This window comes from Bombus vosnesenskii, unplaced genomic scaffold (genome assembly GCF_011952255.1).
Source record: "Bombus vosnesenskii isolate JDL3184/JDL3185 unplaced genomic scaffold, Bvos_JDL3184-5_v1.1 scf7180000013311, whole genome shotgun sequence".
Taxonomy (NCBI): Eukaryota; Metazoa; Arthropoda; class Insecta; order Hymenoptera; family Apidae; genus Bombus; species Bombus vosnesenskii.
The window spans coordinates 142,250-161,554 of record NW_022882959.1 but is presented as its reverse complement, the minus strand read 5'-3'; the positions used below and the strand labels follow the sequence as shown (position 1 = coordinate 161,554).

The following is a 19,305-nucleotide window of genomic DNA, read 5'->3' as shown; positions in this document are numbered from 1 at the left end:
AAAGTTTCGCCGGTAATTTAACGAGTTTTACCGTAGCGAGCATCAAAAATTCACCAGGTAACTTGTTTGACTTGAAAAGTTCAAGAGTGCTTCTCAAGAGAGGCAAACGATTCTTTCCTCTTTTTCCTCTTGGCTTTCCTGATACAAGGCACTGCTGTCGTTTTTACTTTCGTCCTCCACGAACATCGATCGGTATCCGTTTCTTTTCAGAGAAAATCCTGAAAAACCAGCGACATTGCCATTACATTGCCGATATAGTAACCACATTATCATTCTCACAATCTGTCTTAATCTTGTAATGTTATAACCGAAAATCACGAAACTATGTATAATCTTACGATAATCGTACGAAAGAAAACTGCATTTACCACCTTATAGAAAGTATCGTTGTTCCGAGCAAAATGTTTAAAGGTTAAAAACATCGAAACGTTAAAAATATATATTCCTTGAAATTGTTTCTCCGTTTTCCGGCTTACGCGTTTACGCTTAACTCGGACGTAAGGAAGAGGATGGTCGATGGGTTGATCCGGATCGCGGACCGTCGTTACGTTTCAGCAAGCCGAAAATTCTATCTTCAAGCGATTCTTCGTGTCGTCGGATCTTATTTCTTTCACGAAAGTACGATAATATTCCCGTCGCGTCGCCAAGATTTCGTCAAAGTCTAACTCGCAAAGTCTAAACTCGCAAAATAGTTTTCTAGCCTATCGTACGAAAAGACGTTTTAAAGAATTTTTATACTTTTTTTTTTTTTTTTTTTTATCAATCCACGATGTGCAAATCTCGCAGTTAGCTACATCGCTCGAATTTAACAACGATTCGCTTTGTTTCGCTGTATTTTACTTACGATGGTTACAGACCCGAGAAAACGTCATCCAAAGTAACGCTAAAAACTTACAATTTCGAATAATTTCGTTTCGAAGGTTTGAAATAAAATAGCAAATAATCTTAGACTTTATAAAGTTCTAATTAGTTTATAAAGGTTTAATTAGTCTCGAATAATAAACGTATTATAGGCCTCAAATATGTACTGAAATAATTCCCGGAGAAAGCATTTTCTTGTTTGAATAAACTAACACACATCCTTCTTTATATGGTTCACTTTATTAAATAACGCCCACGCCTGCATGATTATTAATTGGACGATGATTGGTCGGTATTACACGATCCACTCCATGAAATAAAGTTAATTGCTCGTTAGATGGAGAAAAGTCCGATCGAATCGAACAACTGGAAATTCCTCTGGAAAATATATGGACCGACGGAGGCGTAAAATTCCAAACGTATCGACGTTTATTATACAGAAAGCTAATACCAATGCAAAGAAATTACTCGCAGATTCCAACTTTGATCGAGATTCTTCGCTTTCAAGCATTCGCTACGACAATTCGTCGTAGCAGGAAATTTTCAAAATGTCCCCAAGTAAAAGATAGAGGATAAGAACCATCGCGTTCTATCGATCGGTGAACTGTGTAACTTTCATATAATAATTACGCCGGTACTCGTTTCGCACGATCGAAATCGAGTGAAAAACACGATCGAGTTTTCAACGTTTAACTCGAGACAGAGAAGACAGTGGGTTATCGATTTGAAAATGAATATCAGCTGTTCGCTATGATAACGAATAATTGGCAAAGTCAAGGTTGCGCTATATAAAGGACGGATCCGTGCATTTATAGGATAATCGAGAATACTTGAGTAAAAATGCATTGTGCCGGCATAGTGGTCGATATACGCCACTCGAACGGTTTTACGGATAACGTTGGAAATTCACCGCATTCTGTAAATTTTCGATAGGATCGGCGAACTGGGTAACCGTAAGCTCTCCAGACATTTTATTTATGCATTCGGGCATTAATTCGACTTTGTTCGTTAGAACCAAAGTGGTTATTCCTCTGAACACTGTCGCGCTAGCGTCATTAAAATTAATCTTATCTACTTGTAATAGCGTGTCATATAATTTTCACATATACTTAAACTCGACACTAATTTTCTGCCATTACACTTTCGCATAAATAAATTCACCTATGTCCATCGATACGTCTAAATCAATTACTTCAATTGCATTGAAAAATATTTAAACGTTCCAATGTTTCGACCACGAATAAAATCGAGGAGAAAAGTTTTCAACGAGATCCAAGTACTCGAACGTTTCAAAAAACAGTTTTCTCGAAACTATCTTTACGTTTTCCTGGGCGTTGCGCGTTCTTTTCTAAAAGAATGCTTCGATTTAAAAACCTAGAACCCTAAACAGATAAAAAGGTACCTCGGAATCACGTTGTTTCTATCGTCATTTTATGCCATTCATTCGACAAAAGTGTTTGCGAATGATTCGATCGCTGCTATATCTATGCGACGCGAGTGCAGGGGGAAAGAATGGACCAGAGATCGATCGGCGCGTAAACATCGAGTAGTACGAGTCAGTTTATAGTCGAACGGTACGGCCATGATTTGTAAATTAAACGCGAGAATTTTCTATCCTATTTCCGATTTTCCTTCCTATCCTTTCCTTTCCCTTCCTTTCGACGATCGTCGAATCGTTTTACGTATAAACGAGAAGAAACTTTTGATATTTTTCATGGAATCACTCGTGATATTATATAGGTTGCCTAATAAAACGTATCTGATCGTGAGCGACGATAAAAGATTCGTCTCGACCTTTTTATCCCAAAATACAGTCTATCGACTATCGACGAAACGATGATACGCACGCTCCAGATTATTACAACTATGTAATCACGCTTGGTTTTCTATAACGCAACGGTATTCTATAAATTGTATAAACGAGCTAAGACTTTTATTTTACCATCTCGATGCACGGCCGACACGATGCAAGAGAAAGCAATTTTTCCATCTTCGTGGAACACTTTGCGTTTTTAACGCAGTAACTCGATTATTTCCGCCACGAGGCGACGGAGGCAGCCCTTATCTACGGGAAAAATGGAGAATAATGCAATTAAGAACGAACCTACTTCCTCTGCCATGCTAAATCCATAAAAATGCAAATATTTACATTTTCATTCTGTCATCAAATGAAATTAATCATAAAATACGAACGAAATAGAGAGAAGAAAGGTTTTTGGCCTATTTTTATCTAAATTATAATGCGCACCGTGTAATACGTATACCGTGTCATCTACCTTGTCGCTTCGAATTGATAACGAACGAAGGAAGAGGAATAATCTAATTGCAGATCTATCAACGTTAAATAACGAACGTTAAATTAACGATTAATAATATCGATTGACCTATTTCACACGAATAACTCGATATAATTACTACCGTCGTTATTACGTTTGATTCGCGATGCTGCCACTTCAAACAGGATACGATTCACCGGCAAACTAATTACTCCACTGTTTCCTATACCTCGTAAAAAGAAGAAGGTGATGAAAGAAAAAGGAGGAAAAAAAAAAAAGAGAAACTCATTGCGTTATGTCACCTTTGACGAAGAAAAACGAGACGAAACGCCAAGAACCATCGAGAACGCAATCATGGCAACTTTTATTAGGATCTTGGAAGATTACTTTCAGATCTCGATTGGAAACTTTCGCCTTTCATCCGAATCTTTTCTCGATTTCCCTTGCCACGTGGATTGGCTCGCCAGCAACACGCTTTTCCATAGATGCTCTTGGAAAAAAGTTTCAAGCCGGAGAAACAGTATCGAATTAACTGGCGATTCCTGGACCATCGACCGACGTCTTTCCAACGAGGATCGGAACTATGCTTCGAAGTTGATCGGATCGGCGTTCGATCGAATCGCGATTATTTGAATTTTTAGTACGCCGATGAAACTTTTATCGTTTTGGTATCAGCTGTCAAAACTAGCACGAAGGAGAACTTGCGAACGAAAAATTCTTCCAAGACGTTCAACGGTATCTCTCGACGAATAACAATGTCAGCAACAACGTTACCAGCTCGATTTGCTCGAAACAAGCTGTGCCGGGCTTATTTTGAAAAAAATAAGCGTAAAGATGAGAAAGCGACAGTGGTCGAGCTTATCGAAATTCTTGGAATTCTTCGAACAAACGTCCGTGAATATATCCGCTAGGAAAAAGTTAGCTTACTTTAAGAAGCCTTCTTATCCGATTAAGCGCCGATTACTTAAAATAATACCTTATTACAAATACTACAAATTTTATTAGAAATTTTTCCAAATGTTTATTACAAATGTTTCCAGCGCAAGAGTAACTAAGCTTTTGCTAATTGCCACTGTACGTCAAATTCGGATTTCATCCGAAAACTAAATCATCGACCATTGTACTCGAGTCCATCGGTCGAACGACTGGAAATACGATCGAAAGATTCGTCCTCGACTTTAACGACGTTAAAGTTTACCAGGGTCTGCGGTAGCTCAGCCCGGACACAGAGGGCTCTTTGCCGATTGCAATTCCGATTTGCACGCGCCTTTGGCTCTGCATGTTCGAGGATTTCCACGCAGAGCAAAATCAGATCTGTTTGCAAGGCATAGCGAGTGCTTTGCCGGTCAAAGGAAAAATTAAATCTGCAGCCAGCCTCTCCGACGTCTCTGCTTTCTAATTCCACTTCAAAGGAGCGCCGACCATGTTACTCGAACGAAAAAGCTTTCAGATCGATAGGACGACTTTTATTGTACAAAAGCAAACGCTGTTCTATCGTGTCCGGCCGATCTGATCCCTCGAGATCGCAGATGCGAAGAAAAGATCTTATTTATTCGCGGATGTTCGAGTTTCAGGGGAGAAACGATAATAAAAGTTTCCAGGATTTGCTTTAACGCGATATTCGGGGGTCGCATCTTCCAGCGGCTTTAGTTTTATTGAAAATCATCGATAATCGATCGAATTTTCAGTATTCGCGAATTTTCCAGCAACGTTCGCTTACCAATCAAATCTTCTGATCGAAACTGCACAAAGCTCTAGGAAACTCGTCGTCTTTTCAATATTTTTCTCTCAACTTTGCAAACGTAACGTACAGCGAACTAGCATCGAATTACAACGAAACGATAATTTTATTTATTCGCTTAGAGAAATATTCGTTTAAGAGTATCGTACGAAAGATCGGTATAAAGTTACCGCGAGTATCTGAATTTTCACTTTGAATATCTGACAGATTTGCACGCATCGAGCAAGCTTTCGTTTTTCGTTGTGGAAATAATTGTCGAAACGCGTTAGAATGTTAGAGGAAGATCGATCGAAGAAGAAGCGCGATCGAGAAACGATGGCGCGGAGAGAAAAAGTAGTGGAGCAGCGGAAACAATGCGCGTCAGTGACAATGGAACGTCTATAGACGGACGCGCTTCGTATCAGCTGTAACGGTGCCTATTCTTCTCGGCAACTTCAGATACGCGTATTATCTGGAAAATAGCCCGACGAAGGTCGCTCGGCCGAGATAATGCCTCAAAAGGACAACACTCGCACGTTTAGCGATATTTTATTTAACGTCTTTTGCCAACAAAATACCATATTCGTAGCTAGGAAATTGCAAATACGTGTAATTACGTTTTCAACGTACGGTAGACGACGAAGGTGTTTGAACACTTGTGCAAACCATTCGCGAATATTAGGAATATTACGCGTGTTATATAAAACACGTTTGAAAATTTCATCAGGACTATAGCGATTATATGAGTAAGCCTTTGAAACGAGTCCAAAGATGTATATATAAGCTACGAGGAGTCTATTTTTATTCAGAGGGAATACTTTTAACGCTTAAAATAGCTACGCATTGTTCCCTTATTTTATTTTCCAGACTTGCGTATCGACAGAAATATGAAGTTGGGACGTTTGGTTGCAGGAGCAAAGTGGCGGCAGCGCTCTTAAACAAACATCTGCAGATCAATGGGATTTCGGCCGGTTTGACCACGCTGCCAACTGTGGATCAATCGTCGCCGGATCCACAACCAGAAGATCCACCGATCACCAGCAGCAGCAAAATGAGAAGGGAACGAAAGGCAGCGAGAACGTTGGGAATCATCGTGTCAGCGTTTCTGGCTTGTTGGCTTCCCTTCTTCCTCTGGTAAATTTCTCGTTCTTCCCTCGCGCCATTGTCGAAAATTGTTCGGTCTTGCTGTCACGTTCGTTTATTTATCGCAGAGAACTGCGATATATTCGCGTCGTTACAAGCGTTACGATCGAGTTACATTCTTACCAAAGACGTGTTACGATGAAACGCCAGACACCCCTATCCCATCCAACAACACCTTCTCTAACTTTTCCATACTTTTCAAGCGGCAAAAACCCTGATTCTGTCCACCAGCGGTTTCCTTGCTATTCCTTACTATTCCTTATTATTCCTTATTATTCCTGATCCAGTCAAGTTCGTTTTAACGAGATCCAAGGAAACACGATCCAAGTTAAGCCGACTTCCTGCTAATTGGCAAAACTCATTCGAATATATTAAGACGAGCATTAAACGTCCGCGTGGTCTAAAAGGACTTTGAAACTACGATAGCTCCATCGAATTAACCGGAATACGATTACGATCGCGATCAATTATATCTTTTCCCTTTTTCCTTCCTACGGTTCTAAATTTTTCTTCGATCGAGCAAACGAAAAAAAAAAAAGGAAGGAGAAGAAGAAGAAGAAGAAGAGTATGAAGAGGAAGAAGAAGAAGAAGAAGAAGAAGAAGAAGAAGGAGAAGAAGAAGGAGAAAAGAAAGAAAAATCACGATACGATAAGAAAAGTAGGGTACGATGAAAAAATATTCCATTTGAAAGCCGTACGTACCTTCTGAATATAGATGATAAATTCGCGATATCTTGCATAAATCAAATGACATTGCGTTGACTTAACTTAATCGATATTAGTCGGCATAATTAACGTTATTAATATTTTTAAATAATCATAATCACTTTAAATTTGTAAAACTCTCGTAAAAGACGCGAAACGTGACTTGTCGCGTTTTTCGTTTACGGCCTTGTGGCTACTGTATAACCTGACGGTTACGTCATTAAAACTATTCCCAGTAAAAGAATATCGAATTAAAAATACGCGGAACACGACCACCGATTAGGGATTTTTTCTCACATCGATTGTACCTTTTTGTCTGTAAAAATGAATTTTCCACCTCGCTTGATCAAGATAAATGTTTTTTAAGCGGATGTACCGGATATTTTCTTTTATTTTTATTCGATATTCGAACGACTATGCGTTTTACGATATGAAAATAAAATAATGACTCGTTAAATGGTTAAAAACGAGCGTGTTTCACCGTGTTTCAATGGAATTTTGCAAAAGGTGATATTCATTCGCGAAACTTTATTCACAGTCGACTGTGGATGTGCGTGAAGTCTTTTGCGCGACAAATTCAGTCTTTGCCCCTTTAATATCACGGTTTTAATATCAAAGCTAATCGATATTACTCCCCTCTAATATCGATCGAACAAAATTGGTCTTTGTTAATTTGGAAATGCATTTTTACGCTTGCCAATGCAACACTACTCGAAATACCACAGCTCTCTTACATAACTGAATTAATATTGCTGCTTCAACTTGACAAGTCACACGCGAATTCTACGATACTGAAAGTAAATTCATTGTTAAATTTATTTCTTCTATAAACTGGTAATAAACTAAGTACAGTTGCCCGAGTAAATCGTACGAATCTCGTCTCGTTTCACGGATTTTAAAATTCAACATTTTCAAAGAAAGTGCATATAAAGTGTCTGTAATTTACAACTGCCAACTTGCCAATTCGCTGATTTTAATTGATTTTTAATGATTGTAGTATTTAGACAACTCGATAGTTAATTTGCAACTCTCGTCACCACGGATTCAACGCTCTCTCTCTCTTTCTCTCTCTGACGCGGACCACACTCTCTGATTTCTCGATTCACACTCTTTGGCTTCTCCACTGACACTGACTGTTCTAGCATCCCATTGTCTTTTCTCAGGCCTACCACGCACGTGTTCCGCAACCGTTCGTGGCCAGGGTTACGTAGGTCTTTTCTACGAAACTATTCGATCGAAGGATCGACGACGCCTCGGCTCTCGCGACATTGTTTATAGTTTACTCGTTATATATATGTAATATCGTGATATAATGTGTTTACAAAGAGTGGACAATAGAGATGTTAATCAGACAGAAAAAGACGATTGTTGTTCAACCTGAACTATTCACGCCAAACGCACAGAAAACAGCGCAATCCACACCGTCTCGGCAACGCCACTCGCAACCTCTGTCTCCGCTCGACTCGCACTCTGCTTTTCGACTAACGCTCTGGCCGTTGCCGCATTCCGTTGTCTTTTTCCTAGGCCCACCGCACACGTGTTCTGCAAGCGCTCGTGGCCAGGGTCACGTAGGTCTTTTCCACGAAACTATGCACTTGAAAAGACCGATGACACATTGATGGGCCCGACGGCGCCTCGGCTCTCGCGACATTGTTCATAGTTCGCCCGATATTTCTTAGGCCTTTCGTCCACGATACTACATATATATCTGTTAGGCCTTTTGTCCACGATACTAAACGATGATTCATTGTACGAGAGAACCCAGGCGAAATAAACAAAGCGGATTTTTTCTATATCTAAAGTACAGTATCTTCAATTATATGCATGAAAACACGAATTTGGACATTACTATAACCGTACAAAATGTTTGTGCCCTTTTCCTCCATTTATTTATAATATATTCCAGTAACATCGCGAGACTTTATCATTTCGACTCGTCACCCGCGATAGAAACCTGGATTTCTTTTCTATTTCGCATTGCGCTAGATCCAGTATATTACGAATATTAAATTATAACTAACTAGGAAATTCCAATACTCGTAAACTCTAATATTCTAATATTAACTAACATCTGCATAGTCGCAAGGCGTAATATTCACCCTTTACCCATATTTGATCTGCAATAAACTCGGCGATTAAAAACCGGAAACGATCACCAAAATCGTTTTCACAAGCCAAACTTTCCCGTCTTCTCCTACCCGAAGAATCCTGAAGAATCGCGTTTCCTCGGAAATTCTATTCCACCCCTGAACTTTCGCTCGAACGCCCTGAAAACGCTACTTTAAAATAGACCAAGGTAAAAAGTAGGTGCTTGCGATTCAGTGGAATTTCGATGGGCTAGGCCCTCGTTTGCTCGAACGCTTTCGATATTGCGGTGCATCCCAAAATTCCTAAAAGCTTGGTGACGCGACCGCCAGCCGGGGCTTGAGAAAGGCACTGGCAGCACCCGATCGATAACGTCTCCAGCGTAAAAGAATCTCAATCAGTTCGCACACGGCGTTTCCTACTCGTTCCTAAACCGAGAACGAACACTTTCGAGTAGATTCGAACTTGTGTTCTACGAGTACTCGAAGAAACGAAGAAAGTACTGCCAAATACTTTTATACTTGACGCGTTAACTTAACTATTTACAGTAAAACTGGACGGAATCGAATTATATCGGATAGTCGAACGACTAAAACTGTGCGTCTCGATCTTCTTCTTCGTCTTCTCATCTATCCTCCCAATCCTCCCGAAGTGACGAATTACCAAATTTCTTTTTCCAATTACCAATTCACCGGAAAGCGGTCGTTTCCGTTGTTACGAACGCTTCTGATTCGCCACCTATCGCTGTTTTCGCTGCTCTTCCATTTCCCTTTAATTCTTTCGATAATTTCTTCCTTACTTACGTGTATATATATCTATATATACACACACACACAGAGAGCATGATACGGTTAAGTAGGTATATCTGGAATATTTGGTTTTTTTTCGCTCTCCGATATCGCTGGAATAAAAGGTGTCCGAAATGGCAAAGTTTCGCGGTAACGTTTTTACCTCGCTGGTAATTAGGAAACTAATTTAATTTATGCAACGAAGATTCTAATGTCCAGTAGTCCAGCTAGTGTTTCTCACGACCACTTTGCCAGCCTGACTACGACGCTATCCTCTCATCGGCTAGAACGATCAGTATCCTAGACCACGTACGATACTCGCACGCATATCGCCGTCGGATTCTCGGCCCAAGAACCGTCGCGTCAACCGCCGTGCGTACGTCACGAATAATTTCTCCAGCACGCATACCGGCCACGTTTCGACACAATGCCGGAAATGTCGCAGCGATGCTGACAAATGTATTCTGGCCTGTTATCCACGGCACGTACCAGCCGCCAGATCTGCCGGTCCCTCTGTTTATCGAATTTTCATTCGAAAGCTCTATTGTTATGCGCGTTCCCGTTCTCCGTGCCACTGTTCGAGCTCTCTTCGGATTTGTCAGAGTGTAGCTTTCAACCGGAGAGAGGCGGAAGAGACGCTGTTTCTAGAACGAACGTAATGGCACGATCTTTCGCAGGCGGCTTTTATCCCGTCGTTGTTTTTGCGTGATCTCGACGCAACGGCTTGTACTTTGTCTTTTTCCCTGTGTAATTGAAAAACAAACGTCAGAAAGAAAAAGACGATACGTGACACAATTGGCAATAAATATTCACGATAGACTCAGCTTCCAAGTGGCAGCTACTTCAGCTCGGATAATGTGTTTTTAACCTTTCTATCGGTTTCGCGAGTTATTCTTACATTCTGCGATCAAAGTGGTAATTCGTGTTCTCGAATTGTTCCCAATGAATACTCGATTTCAGATTCGATCGGTTCGATGTCCTCGACAAATTCGCCAGATCTAATACGGTCGTATCACTGGCAACCTCTTAAAAATACTATAGTACCACATACCATGATACTTAGTTTTAGCGCACTTGCTGGTCACATTACATTGGCGAGTTAACAGTAGCTATTTACTACGAGCAATCGTATATTACTATTTAAGGAAACACATACGAAGTGCTTCTTTTTCTTCCAAATAAAAACATATATCGAAATACTAATAATAATCACTTCCTCGATCTTCCTTAATCAAGACAAATCGATCACTCGGATACGAGATAAAAGCGACATATCGTCCCGTCGCTAATTGTTGGATGAATCATGCGGATCTTACTTGATTATCGAGAAACGCTATAGCAGGTATCGCACCTATCGAAAGAAATAATAGAAACGACTCGAGCAACGCAACAAGTGACTGCGATAAAATTAGATAAAGTTCATTCGATCGCAAGAAAAAGTATTGGGTTGACGACTAAGTGATTTTGTCAATACCAATTAATAACAAAAGCCGCGATCGCTTAGTTGCCAGCCCAATAAAATTCCTATTTTCACCAACTTTGCCAAATGGACGATAAATTGGCAAATACTCGAAGACGTAGACGAAGAAGTTAATTATATCAAATAATTGTACAGAATAAATCTATTCCGCGGTTTCAACTATTTTCAAGAATTGCTGGAATCGCAAACAAGCGACCAACCATCGGTTATTGAGCGCGATGTGAAAACAAGACGCTCAAGGTTATAAGGCAACACGGGATTTAAACGTTATCGTTAGGAAACACGAGACATTCTTTACGTATAAATGGAACAAGATACGCGATATTCAAATCATCCTCTCTCGTACAAAAAAAGTACAGAGATGTCCGAATATTAACAGCCGTTTCGCGTATTCATGCGACCATTTTCTTCCTACGAATCGCAATTTCCACGGCAAACGTTCATTTCCCCGGTGTTTTCAGCTGTCTCGTCGAATCGACGAAAGTTATCGCGTTGGTTTCTTGTCTGCTCGCCTCCGGCTACGCTCGTCTCGACCCTCTCCGTCCGATTTGTCTCCTACCTATGCAACGTTTTTCTTCGCGCCACTTTGTTTCCAGTGTCTCGCTTCGCCTAATGGAAAACGTTCGTTCTCGTTTCGTGGAAACGACGAAACTTTTTCGTAATCGTCGCCGATAGAAATCAAACGAGATTTAAGCCTGTCTCTTTCGAGAAGAAAATCCACTGCGACGTTCCGCTGGTTTTACACCGTCTTTCGACAAAGAAAACTGTGAATTCGTTTCGAGCGACAATTTCGTATTTCGCGAACGACGCGGCTAGTTTCATCGGCGGTGGAAAGACGCACTCGTGCTCTTTCAGCGTGAATCGTATTTCTACGAATCGTGTATTAGCTTAAGGAAAGACGAAAATCGATAATTGCATGCTTTTAGTCAGCCAAGTTAGTTGAAGCTGTTTATCGAGCAGGAAACGAAATTCTTCGATTCCTTTTTATCGATTTTATCGCACACGCGGATTTCATCGACTGCTGCGAAAAATGGAGAAAAGAAAAAATGGAGCAGCTGCCAGACGATGTTGCAGCAACTGGAGCGCCAAACTCCGGACATTCGACTCGGGTCCGTTGATTCCTCGACGGTGTCGGGGTAAACGGGTGAAAAGCGTACAGCGACTGGACGAGTTAATAAAGCGAAACGTACACGGTCTGACAAGTTGGCTGAGTGTTGGCGAATGTTGGCGAAATCGCGGCATTTTCCTGTCGACCCCGTTCCACGGCAGCAGCGTTCTTTCAGCCTTCTCTCATCCGCGTCCTTTCTCCGCTTCTTTCATCCATCCGCTCCGCTCCTCGTCTGCAACCGCGAAATAATTCCGTGCCGCGCCTTTCTTTCCAAAGCTCGACGAGCCCCACGGATTTCTCAGCTGCTCCTCTACGGCCTTTTCATCGGATTTTTACAACTCGACGATTCTTCGTTATCGATCATCAGCGTGCCACGCTTGCGATCGAACGATTCGACGACTCGAATCGCTAAAAATACGATACAACGTAGATAAACGTAATAGTTTGTAATTTATTTACGCGTATTAATTATATCGTGTTTGCGCGTGGTTGAGGCCCTCGATCGAAAACCCTAAGCCGTCGTTTCGAAATCAGAAGCCTTTCGATACAGTTTTTCCTTTTTTACAGCACGATGACTTAAACGTGGATGCTCGCGTAGATTTAGACTTTTAAGACAATAAAGAAGTACATAAGCGAATACAAATACTTTGCTTTAAATATCATTTGCAGAGTAATAAATAATCCATCTTCTTGTCACATATGCAGATCGATAAGGCGGCGATTTCGTCGAAGCATCGAACAAGGTGCTCGAAGATCTTGTTACTGGGGCTACGAAGGCTTGTTACTGAGAAAGAGAGCACTCGACGAATAGAATCGAAAGAAAAAGGAAGAAAGGGGATGAAAAGCTGACGATTCCGAGAGATTGGAAAAGTTCTTGAAGCTCTCTCTCTCTCTCTCTCTCTCTCGTAGAGCCTCATTGGGTGTCACGGAGAAGAAGTCGTTTAACGAGCAAATCTTTTTTTCTTCGCTGGCTAAAAGAAACCCCGAAGCATAAAAGCCATCCCCCTCGAATGTGCATCGAGATCGCTAGAAGTATCTCACTTTGAATTCAAATTACGGCTGATATCGAACGTGCTCGAAAATTCCCAGCCGAAATCGATATGCCAGTTTATCCGTATTTCCTATAATTTTGCTTATATTTTGTAAACAAGCGAAAATGCTTACGCGACTAAACTACGTCTCCAACCAAGCCAAGCAGATTCGATCGGTCGTAACATTTCCATGCGCGCTTGGTTGCCCTTGCATTCGTAAGATCGATACATCAATCGTGTGCACCACCTTAGCTACAGTCCGAGTTAAAATTAAACAACAAAGGGTGAAGGTCAATTGTTTTTCCAAGCAACTGGTCGGACTTTTCCCTAGGAGAGAATGGAACCGAGCTCGCGTTCACTGTCTGTGCATGTTAACGGTCTAATAGTCTGGAAACTTTTCCTTTCTCTACGCTTTCTCGTCATAGCCGTTGTTATTGGCTCTTTCTCTCCCCTTATCATCACGTAATCTATGACATAACGCCGACTGAAAGCCAAGGATGGTTACGTATGTACGCCTATTGTGTCTATTCGTCATATTCATTCAAACAAGATAAACGCAGAAACGTTCGTTTATTTTACTAACCCTTACGAGTTCCAATATCCTATAGATTACCATGTTCATTGTGTTTCTTATTTTGCGTTGCTTGTTTTACAAAAGTGTAAACAATTTCTTCCTAACGATAACGCTTAACCGTGCGACAGATTTTTAACCAAAAACAGGGTCATCCTTTTTCTTTTCTAAATTCCATGCCGTTTTCTCTCTCTCTCTCTCTCTCTCTTTCTCTTTCTATGAAACAGAAAATTATATCGATACGCGACAAAAGCAAAGATACTACAGAAAATGACACGTTCGATATATATTCGATAGTCGATATAATTCAAAAGTAACAAACGAACGAAAAGAAGGAAGAAAATAACATCAACACGAATTTACAGGAGATTGCACCGAGGTACGATTCAACGAGGACGAATGAAACGTAGCTTCTCGTAAATTTTAACTTGGTTGAGTAATCAAAACTCTCTGCCGAGTCTGTGCAGACACACTCGTGTGTGGCACGTTTAAAAAGAACGCGACTGTGACGAGCGACTACGCCCGAGAGAAAAACTTTCGCGAACATGCAAACCGTCTCGGCTCTTATATTCCGGCTATTTCATCGATCTAGACGTCTGGCGAATTCGCAAGAAGATCGAGACAATAAAGTCACAGGGACGACGAATTTCGAAAAAATGAGACAGAAAATTCCACGTTTTGCCTCTTTTCCATCTTCCTCGTATTTGTAAAGATACAACATTACCCTCCGTATCTCGTATTTCGTTTCTCGGCAAGTCAAACTCTGCAAAAACGCGTAATTATTCGTTTTTTCTTTTGTCAACAGGTACGTCATCACGTCTCTGTGCGACAGCTGCGAAAGCAGCGATTCGGTGGTTGCAGCGGTGTTTTGGGTGGGTTACTTTAACAGCGCGCTGAATCCGCTCATCTACGCCTACTTCAACCGGGATTTCCGGGCCGCCTTCAGGAAGACCCTCGAAAGCTGTTGCGTGGCGATCGGGCCGGTTCGCGATCTGCGCCAAGCCCATCGGAAGCAGGATCTGGTGCACAGTAACGCGTCTTCGGAACTACACGTTAACAATCAGCTGAGAGCCAGCGAGATGACCAATGTGCACATCGAGGCGTGCATTTGATTTTCCAACCTAACCTCCAACGTTCGTGTCTCAACGATCTCCTGAACTGGAAAAAATCGTTTCGAATCCGACCTATTTTCGACTGAAACGCCGATCGTGCCAATCACCAGCCACGACAGCCGAGTAGCAGCATCTCGCTGGCCAATTAACACGGCCAGCACGCGACGCTCGTTCGCCGATTAAACGATGCAAGAACGCGCAAGACCTTTCTTCGATCGACGATTAACGGTCGAAGGGCAACGAAAGCTCGGCGAAGCTCGAGCGCGTACCTTGATCCGCCGATCGATAGAAAAGCGCCAGTCTAGAGATAACTTTTTAGCGTAAATCTGGGAAATTCGGTGTATCGTAGTGGATTTTGAAAACGTTTCTATGTTACGAGCCTATTTTCAAGAACGGAAAAGGCTACTAGGAGATTTATACCGTCGATACGTCGTGATCAAAGTTTCCACTCCGATCAAAGATCGCTCGAACACCGTGTTAGACATGCTGCTACGTTTCCTTCGCGTTTTAGTTGGGCTTCAGGGTGCCGTGGACACGAGTAAAACCGAACGCTATTATGCCAGAGTACGAAAGACGGAATATTTGAAATAAATCTATTTCTAAGCTGGAAACGGCACGTAAAGGTGCGAGTGGTGGAAATGGTTTGCCAATCTGTTCGATTTTCTATCGTTATTCGCAGTAATAAGTGAAATATCGTTATCGAGAAGTTAACTACGAACGAAGAAGCGTCCTGAAAGGAAATCTTCAATGCGGTCAACCTATTTTAACCTATTTTAAGACACACTGTCGTCTATTTCCACCGTGTGGCGGTTTATCAAGTCCATAAATAAGGCTGCTGCCCCCGAGCAGATGGATGATCTGATTTCAGTAATACTTTAAGATTGGCCCGATAGATAGAGGCCGTGCGAGTTCGTTCTCGCTTCGTTCCACTTTCTCCGTCGAATTTTATCGAGTCACTTGCTTCTTTTCAGCCAGAGTTTCCTACTTCTAGATGTGAAATTTCGACGAAAAATCAAAGTTCTTGTACAAAAGTTTTTGTTCACAGACGAGCGACCGATGTCGAATCAGCCAGCGATCGTTAATGGCGCGTGCAAACTACGTTTTAATCTATCGACGAATGTGTGTAAACGGGCATCGTCTTTTTCTGCTTTTGAGCTAAACAACTTTTTCAACCTAAACGAGTAAGTGGTAAAGTTGGACGAGTCAATAGGTTGTTTTTGCTTACGGTGAAAAGCATATTTTAATTTATCAAAGAATGGACATGGATGCTGTCGGTCGCGCGATGAATTTCTTAAAGCCAGACGGAAGCTGGGAATGTCGTCGGTGAACGTCGCGTTCGAGCATGAAAATTACCTCGATGCTGACGCCGGCGATCAAAGGATAAACAACGCGCGAGGAACGCGACCAAACTTGAAAGAAACAAAGGTTATTTCGTTGTCCAACGTGGATAAAGATCGGAAAATGACGTTCAATCGTCGTAAATAGCGACTACGTTCGATAAACGATACGTTAATCGTTCAAGTTGGAAAATTTGAGCGTTCTTATCTCTTATAAAAGAAAAAGCTGTTTCTCTTTTTAGTTCCAAGTTCGTACCCCAAACTCGAGTCTTGCATATTTTCATTTCTGGCACAAAAGTAATACTACGATGAAATATACGTAACTACGTAAATATCTGCTATGAGAACGATTAGACTGTCAACGTAGGACGAATGCATACAGCTGTTACGATCAAATCAGTGTACACTGTGTATACCGTTTCTGTTTCAAAGGAAATAGGACAGAATAGATAGAACGTTCGGATAATCGAATGTTCGAACTGTGCTGTATTCGGATAACAGAGGTTTTACTGGCGTGCGAAGGTGTGCGCGAAATCCAAATTGTTTGGACCCGAATGAAGTCGAGTAGACACTGTTGGTTTCGTCGAAAATTCAGAGTATCCGAATCGAGGCCGATAACCGACTCCTTTAACGACGAGAGAAGCGATATCTCGTGTTACTATATGTTACTGGAATTAGTCGAAACACCAGCTGTTTATGGCGAAAGAGAATTTAGTAGCGTTTCTGAATTTAGTGAGCGAAAACACGAAAAAGCGTATATTTCTCGAGGTTGTTTCTTCTCTAGTTTCGACGTCGCTTCGGCGTCAAAGGCCAATTAGCAACGCTATTTAAAAGTACTGTAAAAGTACGATTTCTGGCAGAACTTTGTTTTGGATATAAATCGAGCGAGGTTTATTAAATTCTCGCCCGAATTGAACGCACTGTTCGAATCGAGAGACAAGAAAGTTAAAAGCGGGACACGGTTCGTTGAGATACGGAAAACGGAACAGCGAAAAGTATAAAACGAACTCTTATTAACTAATTATTTCACGAAATAAATGGAAATAAATGGAAATAAATTTGAAAGTTTGTGCGAAATCACGAATAGAAATGTCTACGTATAAATTACGTAAATCAGGTTTCTTTAAACGGTACTTGCAACAAGTACGCGTATACGGATTTTCATTTCGAATTCGAGATTAAAATATGTCAAAACTACGATTGCTAATTGCTACGATTACTAACCCATCAAGGACCATCGTTGCATTAACGCGATACGTTGATAAATTTGCCATCTTTCTTCCGTTCGTCTAAATTACCGAATTCTACGTTTCGACGTTCTACGTAGGGAAAAACAGCAGATTAGACAATTAGGTGGGCAATTTCGTTGAAATAGGATCGCTAGTTTGTAGAATTTGTTCGAATATTTTCTTATCTCATTCTCAGTACGATATTATGGATCTTTGCGGACGACAAAAAATATCTTTACATGGTATTTGTCGCGGGGTAGGGAGATTGGATGAACAAACGACCTGTATATTATCGATCGTGCGAATGGTATTCACGAGCTTTCATTTCATTGCGTTCTATTCAAACAAATTTAGGAAATTAATGGAGTGCAACGCTCGTTCAGGGAGAATACGATTCCGAACTTTGACATTTGGAGCGGATATCCGTTTCGTTCTGGCCATCATTTTACAATCAACAGAGTTTTCTCGACTTTCGTTCGTTCACGGTTTAATTAAACGGTAGTCACTGGTCATTTTCACGATAATATCAGTCTCGATTGGTTTTCCGAAAGGATCTATTTCCAATCTAGCGTTTCTATTAATTTTCATTTTCTCCGCGTTGCACCATTCTAATTATTTGGAAAAAGAGTCGTTTTCCAGGCAAATTTTCATTTATTCCGACTTTCGTTTAAACCTCGAACCTCAATATTTCCATCTTGCCTTTATTTTAGCAAGCGAGAAAGATTTGCAAGATTTTAAGAAGCCTATAAAGCCTATAAAATCGAAAAGATAAAAAGAAGAAGATCGAAATCGTCGAACTTGCTTCTTTTCCATTTCATTTTTAATTCGATAAAACGCTTCTCTGTAACCACCAGCTAACGTTAAAATGCAACAAATTTCGAAAATACGAAGAAATTTCGTGTCCACGAGATCCTAGGCCACTCGCGTTTAAACCGATTTCGATACCATGTAAATCGTTACGTACAATATCTGACAGACGAAGCGACGTCCGATTACTTCGATTGGTCGAAATTTCGATTCCCAAGGAAGCCTGAGAAGCCCGTAAAGCACGTACTTGCTTCCTCTTTCTCTATTTTCACACTGGAAATCTAATGTAGCGTGTTAGGTCGAGTAATAGGTAAGATCTATGCAAGTCGTCAACGATATATCGTTTTACCTTGTAGAATTCTTGTATTCTTGCTATTCTTTTATTACCAATTTTCCACGTATCCTCTGTTGCTACTATTTAACAATTTCGCACGAAAAATTGGCAAATTTTGAAACAGCTAATGATCAGCTGATGCAAAAGCCAACATATACAGGATGTCTTCAATGTTTCCACGACAATCGCGGTATCGTAAGCTACACGTGTAAATAAGGAAAATTTCCTATAAATGGTTAATTACCTCGTATCGCGTTGATCGAAATATAAACGAAAATTTGTTTTCAGGCTCACGGATATTAATAACATGAAATATGGTAGATTGCTTAAAACGTATATTTACCTTTCTGTCACAAAGGACGACGCGCAGACCTATTTGGAAATTTATATAACAATTCGTAACATTCGCATATTCTAAATGTATATATTGCCAAGACCATTGAAATCGTGGAAATCAGCGAGCTTAGCGACGCAATCTCGATCGCGGTACAATCATTAACCTGTAAGCGTGGCGCGGCGATTTCATCATTTCGGCTAACGTAGCTCGAAGCAATCGACGAAGCAATCGACGAAGCAATCGACGAATCAATCGATAAATCAAACGGTAGAGTATGTGACCCTTGAACCGTGTACGACAAACAAATCCCTGTCTCGCGATAAATATTTCGAGAGAGAACTCTGGTACTTTTGTTAGAACGGTAGCGTTTCCGGCGATCGTT

At 41.0% G+C, this 19,305-nt stretch overlaps 1 protein-coding gene across 1 annotated transcript in view; it reads left to right on the top strand.

Annotated features, from left to right (window-relative positions):
• The window catches only part of LOC117234954 (octopamine receptor beta-1R-like), a 46,976-nt gene extending 31,702 nt beyond the window's left edge, over positions 1 to 15,274 (top strand). The window contains exons 2-3 of the mRNA XM_033496545.1: positions 5,770 to 5,991; positions 14,573 to 15,274. Coding sequence (XP_033352436.1) covers positions 5,770 to 5,991; positions 14,573 to 14,879 — 529 coding nt within the window. The 3' untranslated portion in view covers positions 14,880 to 15,274. The remainder of the gene's footprint in view (positions 1 to 5,769; positions 5,992 to 14,572) is intronic.
• The last annotated feature ends 4,031 nt before the right edge of the window (positions 15,275 to 19,305 follow it).